The sequence below is a fragment of the Pseudorasbora parva genome, chromosome 5 (assembly GCF_024679245.1).
Source record: "Pseudorasbora parva isolate DD20220531a chromosome 5, ASM2467924v1, whole genome shotgun sequence".
In the NCBI taxonomy this organism is placed as follows: domain Eukaryota; kingdom Metazoa; phylum Chordata; class Actinopteri; order Cypriniformes; family Gobionidae; genus Pseudorasbora; species Pseudorasbora parva.
Window position 1 is genome coordinate 37,507,852 of NC_090176.1, and position 26,889 is coordinate 37,534,740.

Here is a 26,889-nt window from a genome sequence, read left to right on the forward strand (position 1 = left end):
ACTGCAGCCACTGGTTCTAAGGGTACATTATACAGAATTGCAATTCAAATTTGAATTATATGACATACATTAAATTACATTGATGCTTTTTGGTATAAATCACCAACAACTGTTATAATAATGGGTATTTCCATTATATATATATATATATATATATATATATAATGGAAATATAATTTATAAAATATTATACAATTTAAAAATAGTGAATAGGCATAATTAGTTTAATTGAATGATGCAATTATTTATGAAATTGTTTTCTTTAAATTCCTCTTCCTGTCACTCCAATTCAAATACAAATATTTTGTTTACTGCAAGCTGTGACCAATTCAATTCAACTTCCAGCTTATAAATTCTTGAACTCCACCCTGAATTTTTCTGCACCCTGCACAGAACATTTAGACTACTCACACTCAATATCCAGGAACATGCTCTTCTGATGTCCACCGATTCTGCTGAGAGCCTCACAGTCAAAACGTCCCCAGTCAGATAGCCTGACTCCAACAATAGTCAGCATGGATTCGCCATAACGGCCTCGCACCTCCACACGCCCATCTGGACTCTAAAAAAAAAAAAAATCATTACATGCTTCAGTTATTTTGACAAGCAGATAAACCAGACAATCAGTGAGTCAGGATTGTGGGATTAAAATCATGTAATAGCAAGAGGTGAGGATTTAACAATAAAGATGACTCATTTACAAGGACAGATCCAAACCAGGGAGTTTTTTAGGGGATGCATGGAAGCGAAGGGTGCAGAGAATTTTAACTTTTAAAATACCACAATATCTTCCTCACATGACCAGCCAGATATTACTCGTAGTAAATGAGTACAGAAACGTTTCTAACTTTCCATGCACTCTTTTCAGACTTGTGAACATCAATTTGGCAGTACAAATGTTTTAAAGATATTTCTTCTCTTGTAAGTAGTTCTCCTACAGGGACGCATATTCAAGTTAGGACTGTGTCATGTCCTCCTTATTCCATTACCCCCTCTAAATAAAGAACATAAAGCTATAAGACATGGTTAAGAGATGCTATAGAAAAACTGTGTTGCTTTTATAAAATATTGACAACATAAGTGTTAAAATACACACCAATGTTCATCAAATAGAAGTTGTAATATAGTTCATTACCATAACTGAGGCGATATTATGCATATGGGCTCTGTGCCAAAGTGAGCTGCCCATGAAGGCAGGCTTTAAAGGCATGATAAGCATGCTACCAACATAAAAGGCTGTTCCAGGAAGCGTAATTATGCCGCCTTCAAAAACACCTTCTTGTAGACAATTTCTAAAGCAGCATGAAATTAGCAGAAAATGCAACACCAAGCTAAGAGCGAAGAAAACTAATCCAAAATTGTTACCATTCAAAAGTTTGGGGTCAGTACATTTAAAAATAAATAAATAAATAAAATAAAAATAACAATAATTAATACTTTTATTCAGCAAGCATGCATTAATTTGCTCAAAAGTTACATTGTGACATTTATAATGATAATGATAATTTATATTTATAATTCATTGTGGTTTTCACATTAAGCAACATAACTGTTTTCAAGATTGATAACATTAAGAAATGTTTCTTGAGCACCAAATCAGCATACTCGATATCTGAAGGATCATGTGGCACTGGATTAATGACTGCTAAAAACCCCCAGCTTTGCCATCACAGGAACAAATCCCATTTTAAAATATATTCAAATAGAAAATGTCTATTTTTTACAGTGTTTGGTTAAATAAATGCATCCTTGGTGAGTAAAGTATTTTCAAAAATATATATTATGATACCCTTTTTTATGCTTGGTGTACTGTGCCATTAGCTCAGCAACATTATAATGCCAACTTCTATTGATATGAATAGAAATGACCCTTTGTGTGGAGACTGCTATCTGTATGATGCATGATGCTGCCTATGTAAAATGTTCCAAAATGCTCCACTCCACTTCCTGTTACATTTCACTTGACGGCTTTAGAAACTGAATTCTTTTAGAATACAGAACTTCTATTCAAACTAAAAGGCTTTTTTAAACCACTTGCAAAAGAAATTTCAATCTGTGAGATGATATTATTGCCATAGGACGGCAAGGTCCCAGAATAGATTTTTATCACTCAGTCCCTAAAGGATGCAAAACAGACACCCTCAAAAACATGGATCTCAAACTGTCTAACCTTAATCTTAAAAGCAAACAAGTTGAGCAGACATCACACAGACCTCTGTTTTACAGACCACAACACCGCTCTGATGTAAATCACCCTCTGAAGCGTTCACTGCATAATAAGCAGTAGAGGGATGTGTGGCGGCGTCAGATTTGATTAGTGAGAGTGAGCAGTAGTGTGGTTAACAAGAGGCAGTGCATGATGACAGTTTTGAGGCCTGTCTTTCTGTCTCAACACCCCTCTCATCATCTGAGCTGACCAAAATTGCCCTCAGTCAGTCACTAATCTCCATACTCGCGCTGACACATGCATCATAGCAGCCAGACCCATTTCCCAGACTCTTCCTGCTGAAAGAACCAGGTCACACCAGCTTAAAGGGATAATTCACCCAAAACTGAAAATTCTGTCATTGTTTATTAACTCTCATGTCGTTCCAACCCTGTCTGGCTTCTTCTGTGGAACACAAAAGAAATTCTGAAGATTACAATAACAATAAAAGGCTTTCAAGTTTCCAAAAAAAGCATCATAAAAGTGGCCCATATGATTTAAGCACAGTATTTCAAGTCTTTTGATGCTAAGATATTTTTGTGACGGTATTCATTGACACCGGTTCAGTGAGGCAGTGGGTTAACTCAAGGACTGCATCAGTTTTTGATCTATGAACAAATCATTCAGATTTGTGTGATTTTTGCAAATTAATTAATCGAAAGGATGTGATTCAAAGGAATGATTTATTCATGAACTGGACACTACTTTTTACTCATAAAACACATTAAACTTACCATTTTATCATGAACACAGAATGGAGATTTTCTGTGAATAAATTAAAATGTAATTCTATTCGTCGCAATTATCTATCAAAATGGCTTCAGAAGACTTAGTATGGTGTACCAGTCATTTGGACTACTTCTGTGATTCTTTTGCTTTTATTGTCATTTGACAACCTCTCTCCTAATTCACTTTTGTTGTATGAAAACCATGAAGTGTGGCCCAGGGTGTTCTTAAGAAATGTACCTTTTGCTATATATAAAGAAAGTCATATTTCTTTAAGACAGGAAAGCTGTTTTTGGAACATGGAATCAGGAACAACAAAACAAGGCCTGATATTTAAAAATTTCATTTGCTTTTTTTCACCCCTGAAGTGACACATATCATTCTAAGCTGTTAATTGGCCCCCATGGACTGTGCTAAAGCACCAAATGTCAAATCTCTCACAGCATAGTTCCACCATTCAACTCGTTTGGAATTGGTGCCCGTTTTGAACTCTCACTTTAACCACTGTGTTAAACGGAGGGGAGGGAAGAGTCTCCCAATTCAATTGTTTGAAACTTCTGAATTCAGAGCACAGTTTCTGTCCCGGCCCCTGAGTAATTGTACCAGACTAACTCCCCTACCTTACCTCCACATCCCCACACCTCTGAAAGAGCAGCTTAAATCAAACTCATTTTGTTCATATTGAGTGGCGGCAAGCGTCGCTGCTCTCCTACACCTCTTTGTATGAATCCTCTTTCATTTTCCAGCCACGCAGGCTATTCTAATCGCTACCTGAGCAGCTCTCGCTAGATTAACTGTGATGGGGAGTCTTTTCACAGTTCCTCCCAGGAGTCAGGCTCCGTTTGCCTCTATTGTTGATGCCAACAACCCACCTTTCACAGAATTCTAATGATCTTTGACAGTTTCTGTTCCCATCATCTTTCCCGGCTGGCCACTGCAATCGCATTTGCCATTCTGCAGGATGCATTCGTATTCAACGCAGACACAGAGCATGCCGGTAGGAAATGCGCAGCATTATTGGAGCACAGAAAGCCTTCTTCAGCCTTCAACTGGTACACAGACTGAGCATGCCTCAGGGCTGTGTCTCTGTGTGCTAGACTATTATATCCTCTAATGTCCATGACTATTACAGTGGGCGTGAGCAAAGCCTGAACATCTCACAAATCTGGCGGTTAATGTGTTGGCAAAATGCTAGAGAAAACCTGCAACTAAACATAAATTTGTTCTTGGAAATAGTTTGGTTATAGTTTACAAAGAAAAATTACAGTAAATGTAGAGCAACAATCACTGCTATTATAAAGCTTGAATTAGCCAGGATTTTTATAATGTAACTCTGATTTAACTTGTCTAAAAGAATGTTATATACATCTAGGATGACTGAGAGTGATTAATCATTGGCTCATTTTCATTTTTGGGTGAACTATCCCTTTAAAACATCATATCAACCCCAAATTGTTGAACAGATTTTTTTATTGTTTTATTTAATATCATGTATCATGTTGTACCTTATCTCCATCTGAAAAGCTGTGCCCATCACTTGCTCTCCTCCAGGAGATTTCAGGCAGAGGTTCACCCTCAGCCTTACAGGAGATCATAGCAGCGCTGCCTTCAACAGCCGTCACGTTCCTTAGCTTAGTAATGTGTGGCTGGACTGCAAGAGATAAAAGAACAATGTGACAAAGACCAAAGAGAAATATACAGAACTAAAAAGTGGGTATATTTAGAGAAACAATGAACAAACACTCAACCTTAGCTTATAATAGTCTTAAAATATCCATCACTGACTGCCCTTACATGCAGAAACATATTACATGTATATGTAACTCCTCCTGTTCAAACCGAACCACTTCAAGCTGGACTCAAACCCTGGTCTGCCGGTATGAGAGTCAGACACTAAAAAGGAGGCTAAAGGCTGCAACCTCTAGCATCAGTATCTTGAGATCAGAGGAGTGAGGTTTACTCACACAGCTGTAACTAGCTGGCCTCTGTTACACTCATGCCCCTAAAACTCACTCCCATACAGGTCACGGCACCAATGTAACTTCTCCTGTACGAACCGCCCGCTCCAAGTGGGACTAGAACCCATGTCTATTGGCATGAGAGTCGGACACTCTAACAAAGAAGGTTAAAGGCTGCAACCTCTCGCGTCGGTCGCTAGAGTGTGTCTTTAGATCAGAGGAGTGAGGTTTACTCACTCAGCGACTACTAGATGGCCTCCACTACATATAATATACATATTCAAATAGCTTTGGAGAATGTAAACATATTTCCATTTTCAGAATAAAGACTTGCTCTTGGGTAACGATTTAGTAAATATCAGACTGAACTTTGCATCGACAACATCATTCTGGTCTGACAATCAAAAATCCTTCATGGGCACCCAGATGGAAGAGAAAACAACAGAATATTGCAGAAAGGTCAACATTTTCCTGTCTGTCTGGAGTTCAGAAAAAGAAACAGCACATTGACAAGCACAACACATCTGTTGCTATCTGAATCTAACAGGCTCCCACTGGTAAATAAACATTAGTAAACTGCAGGGGTTGTGTGGCATAGGAATACTTAAGATTCTCATCATAAATCTAAGATAAGGCTTGTCTTGTGTAGCTGCTCATTAGTAGGGAAACTGATGTACAACAGCGACGGCAGCCTTCAAGCAAAGAGGTGACACCATCGCTGCATTTAACCTGATAAATATACATCAGAAAATACTTGCCGCAGGGTGCACAATAATAGTGGATAAATAAAAGAAAACAGCAGAACAGTAAGAAGGATGGCAACACTTTACAATAAGGCCCCATAAGTGAATGTTAGGTATTGTATTATCTGACATGAACTAACAATGAGCAATACATTTGACACAATACTGATTAATCTTAGCTAATGTTTAGTTCACAAAAACAAACAAAAAAACACAACAACTATTAATTTCAATTAATGTCAGCTCAGGTTCATTAAATAAAATTAACACATGCAACTTTTAATTTTAGTAATGCATTAGTAAATTAACATGAACAAAGATTATTAAAGTATTTTGTTAGTCCAAATTAACTAATGTAGTCAAATAATAATACATTTTAAGTGTAAACAGATAGATAGATAGATAGATAGATAGATAGATAGATAGATAGATAGATAGATAGATAGATAGATAGATAGATAGATAGATAGATAGATAGATAGATAGATAGATAGATAGATAGATAGATAGATAGATAGATAGATAGATAGATAGATAGATAGAGATAGGAAGGAAAGTTAATTAGTCAATGCTTTTTTAAAGTGAGCATTTTTGTTGCCTTTTTAAATGAAGAACAGTGAGATTAATATCTAACTACTGTCCACAAAGTCAGAATGTCCAGCACCATGGCCGGACATGTTGGTTTTAGGTCAGACTGACAAAACCACATACTCAAAACAGGCCCAACTATGATAACAATAACAGTACTGGGTGAGAAAAATCGTTCTCATGCCTCCCACAAGAGACTATGTATGGTGCACATTGCAATCTAAAAAAAATGAGGAAAATCCCAATGATACCGTCATTTATCATTTAGATGGTCTAATGTTGCCTTTAGAATAGATTAGAACAGATGCCTAAAGCACATTTTTTGACCATTTTTTCTTCTTCTTTTTTTTTTTTTACATCTCTGTCAATAGATAGCAAATCCAGCCCACGATTTGTGCACAATGTCAGTTTCATTACACACTTTGAACAATAATATTATTTTAATAAGAATTACTAAAACACCACTAGGACCCCACAAACATATCATCAAATGACAAAACAGAGCTGAGATAAGGCATGACAAGATAATCCAGCTCTTAAACCTTGGGATGCCATTCATTAAAGACAAAAAGCAAGTTTTATGAGCATGCAGGAAATGCAAAAGATACGTGCCTAGCTCAGTGGAAACCCTAGCAGCCTTGTCTCTGTTAGCTGTCAGGGGTCATAAAGGAAAGTTACAACTCAGGATCCCAACACGCTTTGCAAAACAAAACTCCCATCCAATAACGGGGGCTCATTTAAAAGAGTTGCTTTGAAGAATACCCTTTGCTTGCACATGGAAAGGATTCTGATGACTACAGAATAAATCTCCATACATTTACATGAGCAGACAAGGCCCTATCTGAATAATCGGTGAAAATGTTGGCAGCTTCATGAAAATTGAAATCGAAATTCCTGGCCATAAAGGATGCATCACCCATTCTCATGCAATTTAGGCTGTCTGTTTATGGAAGAAAAGCATGTCGTATGGCCGGTTCTGGAAAGCACAGGGATGTACCTGTCAATCACCTTGTTCTCAAAATAAGGTTACACTATCCATTAAGAAGATGTAAAGTTTGTATTTAGTTTAATGTACTCAGGAGTGAAACGATCAAGATATATGAAATGTAATGTAAATATACATTTATTTATTAAGTGTTAATGCTGTTAATAATATATAATAATTTAAATGCAGGTTACATTACCATTCAAAGGTGCATTTAAAAAAAAAAAAAACTAAATTAAAACTTTTATTAAGCAAGGATACATTAAATTGATCAAAAGTGACTGTTGTAAGACTGGATTTCCAATTTAGCTGTGTTTCCACCAACTTTCCCCAGGAACTAAGGACTTTGAGATGCTACGCGTGTTTCGACTACAGGAACTTTAGACTGAAGGTCTAAATTAAGTTCCAGGTAAAAAATCCCACATCAGAAAGTCCCTACTCAGGAGGTAGTATTTTTTCAAAATTCAGGAACTTTCGGGGGTGGGACTTGCCCAAACTTCAGTCCTCACTTATCTATTCACCCCCCTCTCCCTACTCCCCTCCTTTCACAATGACTGAGTCACGGATAGTTTACTAAGAATGTCAATAACACATATGATATATCTTGTGAATCTATTGTCTTCACTTCCCGTAGTGCTTTGAAGTTGCTCCTACACTTAGAACTCACTGCCGTGTGTTTCTTCACTGTCAGGTATGCATCTTTTACTCTAAAGCCCTATTCGCAGGGGATTAGTATTATCTGGGGACCTCTGGTGATTTGTACTAATTGCAGAGAATGTCTGTGATCTTAATCTCGAGCGAATCGGCCATGTCTGTAATTTGTAAAGTAAAAATTCCCCTGCAAATGACCTACTATATTTCGCTGAACACTGAGGTACCGTGATAGTAGTCCTGTGCAAATTAGCATCTCTGTGATTTGGCCAGGATTAGGCAGATCGTATATCATTTTTGCAAGGTTTTTGTTTCCCGTGCGCATTTATATCTTTATCTTTCACGAAGAATGGAGGCTGCATTCATAATGCGCACCGTTATGAATTCCCGTGCGGCCACGTGGATTATACTTACACTTTAGAATGAGTACCAATTTTGGAGCAAATTGCTTAAATGGTGTGTTTAATATCAATATCAATACTATTCTTAATGAAAAACATAACAACAGAACAGTACAATGACAAGCTCGCTTAAATGGGCACTTTTAGATTTAGCTTTGAAACTGAATCTTCCGCTGTATATTGTCAGCTTCTCTTCTTCTTCTTTTATCTTTCGGCTGTTCCCTTCAGAGGTCGCCACAGCGAATCATCTGCCTCCATCTTGTCTGATGGGGGGGGGGGGGATTTCTAAATCACAGAGGTCTAGATAATACACAATCCCGTGCGAATAGGCAATTAATGTTATATATTTATTATTTCTGAATTGGCTTTGAATTTTTCTAATTCCAATTGTGTAATTGGCATGGTACATTTTACCTGACACATAAAATGTTATGTTTGATTTATTCTGTAATCATTTTTACAGAGTCTAGTGTGCCCAGGATAGATCACAAACTGAAGGCCCTATGAATGGAGCATTGGGCACATCCTGGGACCTTCCGATTACTGACTATCACTGACTTAGCAAGTTGCAGCTTTGTGACTTTTACTGAAAACTTACACTTGATCAAAAGGGGCTAACATAAAGGGGTGGTTGATTATGATCTCACATTTAAGTTAGTGTGTAATGTTGCTGTTTGTGCATAAACAGTAGCTGTAATTTTACGACGCTCAAAGTTCAAGGCAAAAGGGAGATTTATTTTAAAGAAATTGATTTTTAAGGACTACAACAAACAGCTGGTAGGGATTACACAAGCTTCCTCCCGGGTTAGTGACATCATGCAACAACGTTCATGAGGCCATGTTGATAATTTTATAGATTATCATGTCAGAATATTCTAATCAATGACTTGAAGATAGTTAACTCCAAATCAGCTCCATTCAGCAACTAACCATTCAGAAACGTCCTGTCTCATTCTACATGTTGTCACTTCTTCTTGAGTCTCTCCATCGCTGTCTAACTCCGGTTTGAACATAAAAGACTGAACAAATGTGTTGCATGTCTGCATGAGGTAATCGGAGCTGCTAACTGGATTTCTTGAAGCTTCTCTCAATGAGCAGCAGCTCATTTGCATTTAAAGGAACACACAAAAACCTACGTTTTTGCTTACAAAAAGTGACAATTTTAACATGCTATAAAAAATGACCTGTGGAAATCTTCACATACACACTTCTGAGGACATCAGAGACTTATTTTACATCTTGTAAAATAGGGGCAATCAACCACTCCTTTAAAGTTAAAGAGCACATCCTGCATCCTCTGTCAGAACTCGGCAATTTTCACGGCTGATGTGAGTCTCTGTGCGACAACGGGTCCCTAATGAATGAATAGTTGAAAGTATGGAATACCCAGAATTATCAAATATCTGAATTAATACATAACCAATATATGATTAGTTCCTAATTAGAGAGCCCAATCGAAACTGAATAATCATTTGAAACTGGAGTCAGATTAAGCATGGAGCTAGAATCTAGGGAGTGCAGAATTATTAGGCAAGTTGTATTTTTGAGGATTAATTTTATTATTGAACAACAACCATGTTCTCAATGAACACAAAAAACTCATTAATATCAAAGCTGAATATTTCTGGAAGTTTTAGTTTTTAGTTTTAGCTATTTTAGGGGGATATCTGTGTGTGCAGGTGACTATTACTGTGCATAATTATTAGGCAACTTAACAAAAAACAAATTTATACCCATTTCAATTATTTATTTTTACCAGTGAAACCAATATAACATCTCAACATTCACAAATATACATTTCTGACATTCAAAAACCAAACAAAAACAAATCAGTGACCAATATAGCCACCTTTCTTTGCAAGGACACTCAAAAGCCTGCCATCCATGGATTCTGTAAGTGTTTTGATCTGTTCACCATCAACATTGCGTGCAGCAGCAACCACAGCCTCCCAGCCACTGTTCAGAGAGGTGTACTGTTTTCCATCCTTGTAAATCGCACATTTGATGATGGACCACAGGTTCTCAATGGGGTTCAGATCAGGTGAACAAGGAGGCCATATCATTAGATTTTCTTCTTTTATACCCTTTCTTGCCAGCCACGCTGTGGAGTACTTGTGTGATGGAGCATTGTCTTGCATGAAAATCATGTTTTTCTTGAAGGATGCAGACTTCTTCCTGTACCACTGCTTGAAGAAGGTGTCATCCAGAAAATGGCAGTAGGACTGGGAGTTGAGCTTGACTCCATCCTCAACCCGAAAAGGCCCCACAAGCTCATCTTTGATGATACCAGCCCAAACCAGTACTCCACCTCCACCTTGCTGGCGTCTGAGTCAGACTGGAACTCTCTGCCCTTTACCAATCCAGCCACGGGCCCATCCATCTGGCCCATCAAGACTCACTCTCATTTCATCAGTCCATAAAACCTTAGAAAAATCAGTCTTGAGATATTTCTTGGCCCAGTCTTGATGTTTCAGCTTGTGTGTCTTGTTCAGTGGTGGTCGACTTTCTGCCTTTCTTACCTTGGCCATGTCTCTGAGTATTGCACACCTTGTGCTTTTGGGCACTCCAGTGATGTTGCAGCTCTGAAATATGGCCAAACTGGTGGCAAGTGGCATCTTGGCAGCTGCACGCTTGACTTTTCTCAGTTCACGGACAGTTATTTTGCGCCTTGGTTTTTCCACACGCTTCTTGCGACCCTGTTGACTATTTTGAATGAAACGCTTGATTGTTCGATGATCACGCTTCAGAAGCTTGGCTATTTTAAGACTGCTGCATCCCTCTGCAATATATCTCACTATTTTTTACTTTTCTGAGCCTGTCAAGTCCTTCTTTTGACCCATTTTGCTAAAGGAAAGGAAGTTGCCTAATAATTATGCACACCTGATATAGGGTGTTGATGTCATTAGACCACACCCCTTCTCATTACAGAGATGCACATCACCTAATATGCTTAATTGGTAGTAGGCTTTCCAGCCTATACAGCTTGGAGTAAGACAACATGCATAATGAGGATGATGTGGTCAAAATACTAATTTTCCTAATAATTCTGCACTCCCTAATTGAAACTAAATTCTAATAAATTAAGTGAACTTCACAGAAGGGCTGAAAAGACCCACACCTTATACTGTAAAGCAGGGATCTTCAAATCTTTCCCACGAGATCTACTTTCCTGCAGAGTTGAGCTCTAACCTTAATCAAACTCACCTGAACATCAATATCTTCAGGATCACTAGAAAATCACAGGTAGGTGAGTTTGATCAGGGTTGAAGACAAACTCTGCAGCACATGGCCCTCCAGGGCAAGATTAGAGGAAACCTGCTGTAAAGGCATTTATAATGATACATTTTTTTAATGTATTTATATAATTTAATAATTGATCTTTTGAACTTTCTATTCATCCAATAATATGGAAAAATACTATAGTATGGTTACTATGAAAAGCAGCAACATTTTTACCATTGATACTGTCAAAAAAACTAAAGAAATTCCCCCATACTAAAAATTGCTTTATTTGCTGTGTTTCGGTCCCATGCTCTCATCAGGCATACACGACTCCAATTTCAAATATACCACTGATACTGCAACAGTAAACAAGGAGCATCTAAAAAATCATATTAGAAGGATTTCTGAAAAACCATATGATATGGAAGACTAGAGTAACGGCTGCTGAAAATTCCGCTTTGCCATCACAGGAATAAAATCCATTTGAAAATAAATTAGACAGCTATTTTAAATAAATATTTAACAATATTACAGTCTGTATAATATTTTAATCAAATAAATGCAGCCTTAGTGAGCATAAGATATTCTTTTTAAAAACATTATAAATCCTTCTGAATGGTATTTAACATTACAATTGAATTTCTTATTTCTATTTTTTTATTTTTTATTTAAAAAAATGTGTCAATTAAACCAAGGTCGCTCTGCATGTAAACATTTTCATTTCACAGCTCTCAGTATGCATTGATTTTAACATCAAAACTGTAGAAAAACTATTTTAACATGTATACACATTTTTAACATGGTTTTTATAATGAGCTGATTTTGTTGCACATGCAAACATATTTAATAACCCACAACTACAATTATCACTACATGACACTATACTCAAAGAACAACAAACACCACAACACCAGTGCAAAATATCCAGTAAAACAGTAAACAATAAGGCTCTAATTAGTATGATTTATTCATGCTACTGTGTATGCTGGTCCCACGTGACATCACAACAACTTCTGGGTGAGAAAAAAAGCACCTCATGTAAAAAATGTTGCCTGCATGGCCTTGACCTAAAAATCAACATTTGCACAGTAACCATCCTGACAAAGCCTGTTTTTTCTTCTCCTCATTATACAGTAGCCTGTGGCTTCATTTTAAAATGATTTTTGTAAAGATGTTTAGGTAGAAACAACCTTCCCCTTTCATTTCAAAATAACTAAACACTAATTTGACAGAACAGCAAACACACTCATAGTTTGACAGGTAACATCCTATTTAACGGATGAAGAGTTATGTAACCCATTAAAATGGAGTCCTCACCAAAGACCTTCAGAAACAGTTCATGCTCAACTTCTCCCGCCTTGTTAGAAGCCTCACAGGTGTAGGAGCCCCCGTCGTCCTGCTGAATGTTTCGAACAGTGAGCGTTGTGCCTCGAGCTCTCATTACATACCGCTCCGATTCCTGGAGCTGCACTCCCTTCCTGACAAACCACACATACACAACACATGTCAGTTGAACAAAGCTTAAATTCTCAACACTGTGGTATTACTCACATTGCAAGACAAGAGAAAATCTCTCCGACCGGTCAAACAAAAATATTATGCATAATGCAGACGTAGGAAGCAAAGAAATGCCGGGTGATGGGTTATTCATCACAGACGGAGATGGAACATTTCAGAATATTCTGTTATGCTACATTCAATATACATTTCGTAGGTGTGCCGTCGAGGTGGAGACAGAGTAATGAAATATTTTGGGGAGAAGATTACAGCACGGCTTCAGACTGTCATAATATTAGGAGAGGAATAAGCGGAAATGAAATCTATTTAAAGCAGAGAGACCAGTGTGGCTACAGGAAATGGGGAGAAGGGAATCAAATCACACTCTCTTTGGCTATACAAAAAGAGTCAATAGAGACACAAGCAGACCGATGCTCAAATTCAGGTAGCTGAGCAGATGTTTTTTTATAGCCAGAGGACATTACAACACACTAATTGTAGTGACACTAATTGTACACAAGTCTCTCTGGGTGCAACCAAGTGCAGTGCCCAAGGGCACAATGGTAATAGAGCAGGTGTGTGATCTCAGTAACTTCCCAATCTCTTGCAATTAACAGTACTTACTATTTAAGTGTCACAGGTTCGTGCAGGTACAGAAATGAGCACAACACACCTAAACGTAACGGTGACCATACAAGGAGTGCAGGAGAAGGAAAAACGTAAGCAGTGGACACAAATGAGGATGATTAATTCCATCCATCCATCCATCCATCCATCCATCCATCCATCCATCCATCCATCCATCCATCCATCCATCCATCCATCCATCCATCCATCCATCCATCCATCCATCCATCCATCCATCCATCTTTTTAGAGACAAAGTCTATTATTTGTTTTTATTAAAAAAAACATGATTTATTTATTTATTTATTTATTCGTTCGTTCGTTCGTTCGTTCGTTCGTTCATTCGTTCGTTCATTCATTTATTCATTCATTCATTCATTTATTTATTTTAGTGACATTCCTCACTGTTCACAAAACTTGTAGCTTAGGCAGTAATAAGTATCATATTTTTATTTACACAAAAAATATTTTGCTAACATTTAGTTTAAGGTCCAAATCTCACTATTAAATAATTGCTTATTAGCATCCATATCACTAGGATATTGACTGTTTATTAGTACTTATAAAGCCCATATTAATGGTTTATATTAAAGATTATTCTGAGTGACCATATTCTACATCCTTAATCTTACCCAATACCTAAACTTAAGAACTCTAACTATATCGCTAACTATTATTAAGGAGTAATTAGGAGTTTATTGAGGGTAGCCTGGTTAAAACCCGACCATTAATGAGTTTCTTTGTTCTGCTGAACACAAAAGAAGATATTTTGAAGAATGTTTGTAACAAAGCAGATGGAACAACCATTCACTACCATAGTATTTTCCGCTAATATCTATGGCAGTCAATGGTTGCTGTATCTGCTTGGTTACAAACATTCTTCAAAATATCTTCTTTTGTGTTCAGCAGAACAAAGAAACTCATACAGGGTTGTAACAAATTGAGGGTGAGTAAATGATGACAGAATTTTCATTTTTGGGTTAACTATCCCTTTAATACTTAGTTAATAGTGAGAACTGGACCCTAATCATCAATCAAGTGTGACCAATATTTTAAATTACACAACTCTATTAACTCAACTGGCATACATTTATTTATAGCCCAGATATATTTTCCCAGAATACACATTACTACCTCCACAATCCTTTTTTTGGGCACCATCACACATGCACACACAAGATTAAATTAAACTATCAGGTTTAACAAGTATAATGTAACTGGTGGTGGTTATGCTATGTTCCAATGTTTCAGTGAGTGGTTTGGTAAGGCTCATTCATTAAAGGTCAACGTGTGAGAATGCTCGGCAGGGATCGCTTTCATCACGTACATTCTCATCTGAGCCAGAGGTAATTACAGTGATTGAGAGCCTGTAATCAACACATTGTGCTGCTGTCACTCAAAGCCCGCACATTAAGGATGAAACAAATGTGTCCATTCTCAGTCATCACAGCTCTTTCTTGGCTGTGCTACCTTCGTTCCTGTTCCCCTAATTTCTGCATCCTCAGTTTTTGCATTACACCTTAACTTAATCAAAAAATTGGGAAATTACAATTTTTTTTCTTTGTGCAACATTTTCCTCATTTCACCATAAACAATATCTCAGGGATAGATCCCCCCCCCCCACTACCCTCATGTCATTCCAAGATTCGAAACACAATTTCTTCGAAACACAAATGATGATAGATTTCTGTCACTCCATTGACAGCGTCACAACTACCACTTTGAAAAAAGTTCATAAGACATTTTCAAACTAATCCATATGAATCAAATTGATTAGTCCAAATTTTTGGACCCACTTTATATTAGGTGGCCTTAACTACTATGTACTAACATTGTAATTAAACATTTGATACAATACACTTATTGAGTACATACATGTTTTTACATTGTACTTACATTTTAAAAAAATACCTGTATGTAATTACGTCTGTAATTAATTTCTGTAGTTACATTTGTAATTACACAGTTGGTAATTCCCTTACACCTAACCCTACCCTTAAACTGACCCATATCACCACACCTGTCCCTAACTCTAACCGTATCTCACTTCAATATCAGCAAAAATGTTTTCCAATACAATTTGAACACAGTAAGTACATTGTACTTATTTTTTGATGTGAGTACATAGTACTTAAGGCCACCTAATATAAAGTGGGGCCAAATTTTCTTGCTCATATTATATGATGAACAGATTTTGAAGCATTAAAGGTAGTTGCATAGACTGTCAAAAGAGGGACCGAAATCTCTCAGATTTCATCAAAATATCATAATTTGTGTTTCAAAGATGAACAAAAGTTTGTGTACTGTGCTCGATTAACAGAATTCTTACAGCTCTTGCAGGTTGTCGGCCTTGTTTGTTTAGTTGCTTCTATTGCTTTTCCCTTTTTGTAAGTCGCTTTGGATAAAAGTGTCTGCTAAATGATTAAATGTAAATGTAAAACGTTTTATGGCGGTCAATCAATTTGATCTGTATATTATTTTAATATATTATATTGAACATAATCCATCAATATGCTCTGAGTTTATGGCAATGGTGAACAGTCATACCTGTGCCAGGTAACGTCAGGTTCAGGTGAGCCATAGGCCCGGCAGGTGAAGGTCACAGATTCTCCATAGTCTGCAGTGGCGTTGAAGGACTGCTGCGGCACAGAGACAACCGGCGGAACTGTTTGACAGAGAAAAAATATTGTTAGATGTTTCTGTCTGTCATCTATGAATAATGCAAATACACAAACTTAACTTGTCATTTCTAATTTTTCAGTGTGAAACCTTGGAAGATTTAATGTAATTCTCAAATGTTCAAGTCTCAACAAATATTATTTTTCAAATGACATTCATTCACAAGCCATCAACATGTTCTCATGTTCCCTTTCTGGGAAATCGTGGTTGACAGCATGTGCTAAATTAATGCTCGAATGCTCTTTCCTTGAGACCCGATAACTAAATGCGCCATACAGTGTCCACCCTAAAAATAAATACACTAAATTTGAAATACATTATAAGTACACTACAAATACATTTTACATATTAGGTACTTAAAATAAATACTCTGCAATTTCACTTTTGGTATACTTAAAGTGGTCTAAATTGGAACAACTAATTTTGTACTTAAAGGTGGAGTAAGTGGTATTACAAAAATGCTTTTAGAAAAGTGTCTTGGGCAGAGTACCAAAACAAACGTATAGCCAATCAGCAGTAAGGTACGTGTCTACTAATAATGGGGGAAGAGTGTGCTCAGTGCACGTCTTTATTCAAAAGACATTACATAAGATGGACATTAGCCGAGCGACGAGAGAGAGGGCAGATAAAAAAATGTGGAAAATGTCCTTGGAACAAAAGAAGGCTTACAATCAGGCAAGATGTATCAGCTTTCCTGGAGAGAACTCAAGGAGCCAAGGCCAAGTTTGCTTTATTTTTTCTCGACAGGCGAGTAACATTGATTTTGTTTTGTTTCACAGAAGTAATATTCACAGAAGCTAGCTTTTGCTTTAAGGGGTGATGAATTGAGAAATCAACTTTCCCTTGAGCTCTTGATATATAAAAGAATATCCTGTAAGTTTCAGAGCTGAAAACTAGTCAAAGAAAAGCTTTTATAGACACCAGGCCCAGAAAACAATTGTGTGCTTCATCCTGACGTAATCGAGTGACGAAACGCCGCCTCTTCAGAATAATAAGCACGTCCAGAGCATGTCTAATTCACTAGCCCCGTCCACAGACTCATGTAGCCGTTCGGATCGTGCTAGCCAGCAGCAATAAACATGCAGAAGATAGCAACATATTGCACTATTCCTTGGTGGGGAAGAACACAGCTGCGGAAGCTTCCTTCAGATCTTAATATTAGGAATGTGTGGTTGAACTTTATTTTTAATGAAGTTCCAGCTCACGTGGGGAAGACATTCGTGTGTTTGCCTTATTTCACTGTGGAATCATTTGTAAACAAGACTCAGGTCGAAGCTGGATTTGCAGAAATATTGAGATTAAAGGTGCCCTAGAATGATTTGAAACAATATGTTAAATTGATCTCTAATATTTAAATAGAGGGTATGTGGCTTATTTAAAGGGGCAGATGCTGTTTCATGCATACTGAGCTTTTTACACTGTTAAAGCCTTGGATTCCCATCCTAACCATGGACAAAATTGTTGGACATTTGATGGAGTATTTCTGTGTCAAAAATACTCCTTCCAGTTTCTCAAGAGTTTCGAAGAGTTTTTTTCGACTACGGGTCGGCTTGACGTCAACGGGGCAGAATGTCCTTGTATGGGCCGTACGGGCTCTTCTCCCGGAAGGGTGCGCGCGCGCGACCAGAGCAAACGCACGATGCCCATAAACATGGCTGTCACAGGACTTCACCAAACATTGTCACCAAAGAAGTGTGTTTTTGATGAAGCGGTGATGATAAAGGTTCACAAACATGCTTTGGAAGCAGGCGGTGAGTGAAACTGCTTCAAATGTCTGTGTGTAGTTGGATATCGTCGCTTGAGTAAACATCGGTAAACAACACGATCGTGTATACAGTAGTTAATTTTTCAGTGAAGCATGCGATCTATGGTGTGTATTTAAATACATTTGTTTAGCTGACCACTATAGGTGTCTGTTTGTTTATTGTAAAACCACCCCAAACATAACGTTAAACCTAGGGGACGTTCACACAAAGCACATTCAAATGCGCTACTCCATTGTTTTTCTATGTAACACCAGTAGTCTGACGTGCAAAACCGTTTTGCTTGCGATTGCTAAGGTGTAGGCGCATACAATAGCCCATACACCAAATCATGTCCTCACAATCCACAAGTAAACACACGCAAATGTTGACAAGCCACTAAATACAGTACATACCACAGAGACGGACGTCCTGCTGTTGCTGCTTGTCCTGTTCAATTTATTTTAGCCTCCGGATCCGATTCTGGATCATATATGTATTAGTTGAATTGATAGCCATGGTTTATTAGGGTAACATTTTCTTTTCCACGCTTAACGCTCTCGTGCAGTAGCTGCACGCTCGTCATTCTTTAGCTCCGCCCACACGATATGCCTCCAGCTGCTCTGTTTTTTGTCGGAAAGACTCGGTACAGCCGACTTTTGTGGAGATATGAAGGATGCAATAGGTACTCAAGATTGACATGAGATTGACTGAAACTGAGTTTCAGAGAGTTTCACTCCACTGCTGCTCAATGACAGCTTGCACATATACCATCCGTCATGGCAATAATTTTACAATGATAGCTTCTTAACTTTGAATCACAAACTGAACTGGGTAGCGCATAAATATATTACAGTAACGTTACAGTTTGACAGTAGGGTACAGATTTAAAAGTCGATTTATTTAGCCAAACAAAGTAATGTAGAAGCCACTCAAAATAGTCAGTGTCATGTTTACTACTCATCTGCTGCAAAATAATCATACTTCAGTTCTCAAAAATGTATATTTATTTAACAAACTGACTAGAAGCCTTGTCAAATGACTTTCGTTTCAACTTAGATGGTGGAGAAGGTGACGTTCGCTTCAAGGCTCGAGTGAGCGATCTGTTAGCAACTAAACAGTAGTAGTAAATGTAGTTAGCTTCTGAGTTATGTGTTAATGATGAAATACTGTGTAGGCTAATTTAGATTTCAATCCGTCAAAAGGGATCGATATACGTATCTATTGTTGTATTTGATGACAACACTGGCAGGAAATAATATTAACCTTTGTCATTTGACAAACTGTTATGTGTGCTACTTGGAGTTTCCAATACTAGCATCTTGCATTAAATCTAAACAACAAAGGGGATATTATCGTAATGTTGTGTTACTAAGAAACTTTCAGTTTAATCCAAAATGGGTTTGACAGTCAAGAAGTGGATAAAATCACTACTTACTGCTTGCAGGAATATGGTTGAAATCTGCCCTTTCTTCAGTATCAGACACTGAGCGAATCCTGCTATATTATCCCAGGTTAGAAAAACTGGTGCAGTACACTTATGTGAGTGAAATGTGTTTATATAGTATTGCATTATTAAAGATCGGTTTGATTATGTGTACGTGTCTAACAGAACAAACATTTAGCACGCTGTCACAGGGATGGAGAATCCCTTATTTGTTGGTTCATTGCGATTCTGGGTCAGACTCGTACATGTTTAGGCCAGGGCTCGCAAAGCCCAATGTCCTGGGGCAATATATTACCAAAATGTAAGTATCACAATCACAAATAGTGAAATAATATTCCTTTCTTGATCTGCGCTGTTCACTCTCTCTTGGCTTAACATTTGAAGGGTGCGCTTGCCATTCAAGCTTATATCCACTGATCGGACAGGCCATGTAAAACAACTTTTTTTATGAATTTTGAATCGACTTTTGACAAAAGAGCTGCGCGATGAGTGTATCTTCTTAGCATATAGTGAAATCAGTATATACATTGACGATTTGAGGGAAATATTACATAAATTTAATATAAAACCTTGAAATGGGGCTCTGTGGCGCGGCACATTACAGATAACAGATGTAATGTGTAGCTTCAATCTATTTTTAGCATTGTAATCCTCTGAATGCACGGACAAGATTTATTCGGAACGCGACACCACCCACCTGTCGACTGTAGTAACAGTGAGACAAGATCTCAAGAAGACTTGTGAAATCAAAGTGACTTGAGAAGATAAACAAATGGAGGATGAACAACATTGCCAGCTCACCTGGAGTGAGTTTTGTTTTACAGAAAGCACAACAAAGGCGAAAAAAAAAGAACATGGGTGAAATTCTTTCTAAGTTTCAGCCATAGAAGCATGCAACATCCAGTTGGTGAAGCTTGCTCGCTCTTTAATTGGCTATTGCGGTATCAAGTCAGAGGCAGCCTGATCAAGAGTCATAATGATTTGGGATCGTGCAGGTTCTGACATGACCGGGAGCAGTAGAACAATCGTAATTGACACACAATTGAGGATTTTTCTTAACAGAAAGTCGGTCGCGACAAGCTTTGAATCAGGCCACGCCCCGATCGCTTGGGGGTGCAAACTGGCCTCAAAATCAGGGTTTAAAATTTTCAAGTGCGTGGTCAGCATAGGTTTTTTTTACTAGGGCAGTCATGCTGAAAACAGCTGTATTAGAGTGTATGACAACACAAACGCTGTATTATCCTGTAATGTAGTGAATTTTCATTTATATTCCAACACACACAGGCACAGCAGTTGATAGAACTAACTCCTTATTCACTCACCTTCATCTCCAGCGCATACAGATCATCAACAACGTGATCACACTCAAAATGTCCCCTCACAAGCCAGAAACAGAATGAATAAATACATCAGCAACCTTCTGTCTCTAAATCAATATGTTTGGAGCAGTCCACTTAATTATATAGTGAAAGGTCAACTGAAAAAAACCCTCCGGGTCAAACAAGAGGTCAATCTGGATGACCTCAAACTTCTACTAACAATCTCACAAAAAAAAAATCACTTTTTTTCCCAGACTTTATATTCATGAGAAAAAATACTTATCTTCATAAAGTGAGTGTTTGCAGGCGAAAGTATATGTGTGTGTGTGTGTGTCTATTAAAGCTCTATATGTGCACTACAAGGTCAGGCAGATAGCGATTTTTATCAGCGCAGTGAGTCTATTATAGGTATGTGCAATAATTTGAGTGAGGATTTTTATATTTCCATCTCTGCAGAGAACTGGAGGTGATAAAGTAATTTCAGGTTGAACCTAACCCAATTTGGACTCATTCAGAAATGATTCTGCCTTGCCCTTCAGAATGAGGTAATTCACCTGAGAGGGAACGGCGTTCAAATAGTTTCAATAAAAGGTAGCAATGTTCTTCTGCAAACTTCCTACACTGATTTTTAAATACAGCATTTTTGTTCCCTTTTCCAATTTTCTGGTTTAGGGAATGGATGGCGATATCCTGTCTGGAAAAAGGCATCATTTTGAGTTGTGACTGGTTTAAAGACATAACACAATTTAATGGACTGTGTGCCGGGGTAAAAAGATTAGATTAAATGGATGTTTTATTCATGGTCACTTTCAGCCTGACTTGGCAGTATATTAACACATCGCTCTCATCCTCTATTAGAAATCATAAACGCACACACTATTTGCTTTTCCCCTTGCACATTATGGATCATTCATTAGGTAAACCCAAACTTGCTGACAGCCAAGTTCAAATTAATGCCATGATCGTTTTGCCATTTGCCATTTGTCTCCAGTCCATCGATGGCATGCATTACTCCCGCAAGGGCACTATGAAGAAGAAATAAGTGTGTTTTTGTTGATGAGATGACAGCTGTGGAGGTCCTGATGGGAATCATCATCATTACGGCTGGGGTTCAATCTCAAACCTCTATTCAAACCAGAGCACTCTGCAAGCTTTGACCATTCTCAGGGTTAAATAGTTCGAACCTTAGAAGCAGTCCTACAATTGAGCTGGTGGTAATGAGGATATCTATGTGAGAGGGCTGCTCAAAGATCACACAGGGCACTGCAGACCTTTCTCTGAATTTGATCGTACGAATGTGCTTTTTTCTCCCCATAGTTACAGGGATAGTTAACTCATCATACTGTTCCACACTTGATTTTCTGTCTTCTGTAAAACACTAGAACCAGGATAAAAGTAACAAAATTGACTCATATGACATGCGCACTATTTTACAAGTCGCACTTTAAAGCAACAAAACTGAACATTGCTATTTTTTATCTCATTCATTTATGAACGTGCCAAAGAGAGCAAGGGCGGCAGTCAAGATGGATTCATTTACGAATCAAAAATGATTTGTGGATGAATCATTCTTTTGAAGCAGATCTTTTCAATGAATACACAAAAACAATTTAGGCTAATCCAGTCCAATTCATTGACACAACAGACCACTGGAGATGAAGCAAATTAATGACTAACAACTTAAAGGTAAGCCATTTCCGAGAAACGCTATTGAGAGTGGATTGGACTGAGCACAACTAGTAAGGGATAATCCACGGCTAGCTGTGCATTAAAAGATTTTAATGCACGACGTGGAGGGAAAGAATAGCCTGACGCGAAGCGGAGCCGTGGATTATGCCATGGTCATTTGCCAGCACTGAGAACTTAAAGCTGTTATTGATGTTTGCAGCACAATATTTGACCGTAAGGGTAAACCTAACAATTATTTTTATCAATTACAGCTGGTTAGATCTAGCAAGTATAGCATTTATTTGAATTAATTATCGAGAGAGAGAGAGAGAGAGAGAGAGAGAGAGAGAGAGAGAGAGAGAGAGAGAGAGAGAGAGAGAGATATTTGTACCTTCTGTTTAGCCGTGTCTTTTTTAATAATGAAGATGTCCATTTATTACTTAAAAATAGCAATGTAATCCCCTCGTTGCTGGTAATGATCCAGCAGCAAAGCTATTTTATTGCTAAAAGTCATGGGGCAGTGTTGATAACGAGTGTCCGTGCTTCTGAATGTGCACAGTGCGATCTCCGCACTGTGTGTGTGTGTGGGGGGGCTTTAATAAAAACAGCACATTAATATAAAACAGTGATTCAACTGACTTGGAAATACCTGTGCATTAAACAATTGCACACCATCCAGCAAATCAGAGGAAGCCTGCAATTGGCACGCTGACTGCAGGAATGTCCACAAGAGCTGTTGCCTGTGAATTGAATTCTCCCTACCATAAGCCGTCTCCAAAGGCGTTTCAGAGAATTTGGCAGTACATCCAACTGGACTCACAATTGCAGACCATGTGTAACCACACCAGCCCAGGAACTCCACATCTAGCATCTTCACCTCCAAAATAATCTGAGACCAGCCACCCGGACAGCTGCTGCAACAATCGGTTTGCATAACCAAAGAATTTCTACACAAACTGTCAGAATCCATCTCAGGGATGCTCATCTATATGCTCGTCATCCTCATTGGGGTCTTGACCTGACTGCTGTTCGGCTCACATTCGATGGTGTCTGGCACTTTGGAGAGGTTTTGATCAGCATCTTGATATGTCACCTGTGAGGTGGATGGATTATCTCGGCAAAGGAGAAGTGCTCACTAACACAGATAAAGACTCATTTGTGAACAATATTTGAGAGAAATTAGCCTTTTGTGTACATAGAAAAAGTCTTAGATCTTTGAGTTCAGCTCATGAAAAATGGGGCAAAAACAAAAGTGTTGCGTTCATAATTTTGTTCAGTGTACATTTGCTCACATACACTGTGGAACTGTGCTAAGACTCATATAGGAAACACACACGCACACACACTGCGCAGCACTGGGCTGTCATGCACCGAAATGGTTCCAACAAGATTATCATTGACTTTCTTGCCAATCGATGCCTATTTTCCAAAGGCAGTAATCTAATTTAACCTATTCCCAGATAAGCATACCCAACAGAAACAGCTCTGCTAATGTGAGACATAACTGGGCATTAAGACATCAAATCAGACCAGCAAACCATCTGACACAGACTGAATTGACCTTTAGAATCAACAACTAAACGCTTTCAAAGGCCAATAATTCAGTTATAAATATAAATGACTATGAAGCAGTTCTTTTGAAGGACGGTAAGACAACTTATGAGTAACTGGAGAAAATGACGACAAATATTTGAGAAAATCTGTAGAAAAGAAATCCACTGAGACCTCTTTACTATCATAATTGTTCCTCTGAGACAATGGAGAGCAAATGCTGCTACGTTAAATGTTAGATTTTTACATTTAAATTTATATTCCTTTTTAATTGTTACTTATGTGTAATGTTTATTGGTGTATTGAGGGAGGATGCATTAGTGGTTGTGTGTTCTTCTTCTTTCTTGGGGCTTCTCAGTATCCCTCCTCGTTTCCTCGCTCCTCCATCCTATGACCCGGAAACCGATGGAGCTCAGCCATCTTGTAGGACATCCCAATTCTCTAATTGCACCACGAGGAGGCGAGGATCGAGGAGTGAGGAGGCTTCATGAGGAGTTGTGAGCGAGGATATACTGGAGTATACTTTGAGGAAGTGTTTTATCGACTAAACATGACGCACACATTAATTCTCCTCCCCATTCACATCGTTCCACAGTTTATTCCTTATTATTATTATTATTATTATTATTATTATTATTATTATTATTATTATTATTATTATTATTATTATGTTTACATGTACAAGACACAAATGTTTGTCAAACAACAACACCTGACAGTTGCAGAATTGTATCAAAGCACAAGAAACAGAAAAGAACAAACTGTAATACTATACAACAAATAAAAAGCAGTTAATAACTGGAATAATTTGTTGTTGATAATAACTGGTAATATTAAAAAAATATGGCCAAATGTGGTATTTTGTGGAGGATGAAGCTTACAATATAAATAGTTATCTCTAATGTTCAAGAATAAATCCAGCGGTGCAGTCATCATTTATTGACGACGCTTTGAAGTGACGTAAAGGGAGCGAGGATATATCATTTCACTTGATTCAATTGCTCCGTCCTCGCGTCTTTTACTTGCATCCCTCCCTCGCAAAGTGGAGCTAAGGTGCGGGGATAGGAAGCTAGGTAAGAAAACGAGGATACACAAATAATAATTGGGCCCCAAAGCACCCATTCATTGTGTCCGAAAACCTAGGCAGCCGACTTGTTGCCTCGCTGCCTTATGAGACGATGGCTTGTAAGGCAGCATTATGTGTATGAAGGCACTTCACAAAACTAATTGTTGACAGACTTCTAAGGCAGTGTAACAGTTCAATGATCTACAGCAAAATAAAGAGAGCTTTGGTGAGAACTAAACATTTAATTACTACATTAGTAATTTCTTGCAAGAAATGACATCAGAAGTGGAAAATGTTGGTAACATTTTTCACTCAAACACAACTTACGAATGCCATATTTTTTCCTAGCTCAACTGTCACAGAATGGAAAGCACAGGATTGTGGGATATCAAAGGCAGTGAAAGATACATATGCTGCCTTCAAAAATCGATCAGATGAAGGTCTCTCAGGAGACAGGAAGTGAAGCTAACATTAGATTTGGATGTGCCTTGCTGCCTTCCTGCCTTGAAATGTGTCCTCTGATGGCAGTATTTTTCAGGTTTCGGACGCAGCCACTGGCTCCGAAAACCTAGGTAGCTGACTTATTGCCTTGCTACCGTATCAGGCAATGGCTTGTAAGACAGCGTTATGTCCACAAAGGCACCTCATGAAACTGATTTCGGACAGACTTCTGAGGCAGTTTAACAATTCTACAGCAAAATAGAGAGATTTGGTGAGAACTAAACACATATTTAATTACTAAATTAGTAATTTCTCGCTAGAAATTACATCAGAACTGAAAAATATTGGTAAAAAACATACATTTACACACAAACTGTCCAGCAAACGCAACTTTCGGACGCCATCTTTCTTCCCCGCAGCTCAACTGTCACTCAATGGATTGCAGGATATCAAAGGCAGCAAAGGATACACATATGCTGCCTTCAAAATCGATCAGATGAAGGCATCTCAGGAGACAGAAAGTGAAGCTAACATTAGTTTTGGACATTGGTTGATGCCTTCCTGCCTTCAAATATGTCCTCTGAAGGCAGGATTTTTCAGGTTTTGGACGCAGCCACTGTCTCTGCTCTCCTGCTGTAATCACTCAGTTCCCTGGTTGTGACCACTATTCTTTTAAATTATTTATTTTAATGATTTAATTCTTGATCTTTTTTACCTAAACCATTGTTGACTTGGAGCATGGTAGTTTGTTTATTCTTTTCTCCTCTTTATGTTAGGTAGAGAGTGAAACTTTTGTACTTTTTGTTTATTATCAGATTTTTAGGTTAGTATTGTAAAATTTGTTAACTTTGTTTTATATGTTTTGGCTTTTACCCCTCCTGAAGTTTATGTTGCTCCTTACTTATTCCAATTTTTTTTTTTTTTGCACTTTAATAAGTATTTGATTTTTTCTGTAAGCCTTAGAAGTGAGAGGGGAGACTCCAGGGATCTTGTTGATTGGATCCCTGTTAATTGTTACAAGTATTTTCTTTCTTCTTTGACTAGAGGTTTTCTTTATTCGTAACATAATCTTTTAAAGTAATTTCTTTTCTTCATGGGAGTGAAACTCTCACCTGTGGTTCATTTAGAGTTTCAGATAAGATCTCAAATGTTTCAAATTGTGCATCGATTGATCAAGAAACCAAAGGCAATTCAAAATTTCAAGAATATTAATATGAAACGTATTAAAACTCTTTCATAAGTATAAAATTGTTTGAGCTACACAAAAACAAACATCATAATTTCCACAAAATTATTAAGCAGTATATCATTGAAAATGATACAAGCGTTAATAAAAAAAAGTCGCCTGAGCAACGAAAAGCAATGGAAGAGCA

The 26,889-nt window shown here is 37.8% G+C and overlaps 1 protein-coding gene across 4 annotated transcripts in view; it reads right to left on the minus strand.

Annotated features, from left to right (window-relative positions):
- The window catches only part of ncam2 (neural cell adhesion molecule 2), a 266,655-nt gene that overhangs the window by 38,134 nt on the left and 201,632 nt on the right, over nucleotides 1–26,889 (minus strand). For all 4 annotated transcript variants that reach the window (XM_067444204.1, XM_067444203.1, XM_067444205.1 and 1 more), the window contains 4 exons: nucleotides 16,151–16,268; nucleotides 12,798–12,958; nucleotides 4,438–4,583; nucleotides 412–562 (listed from right to left, as the gene is read on the minus strand). In XM_067444204.1, coding sequence (XP_067300305.1) covers nucleotides 412–562; nucleotides 4,438–4,583; nucleotides 12,798–12,958; nucleotides 16,151–16,268 — 576 coding nt within the window. The remainder of the gene's footprint in view (nucleotides 1–411; nucleotides 563–4,437; nucleotides 4,584–12,797; nucleotides 12,959–16,150; nucleotides 16,269–26,889) is intronic.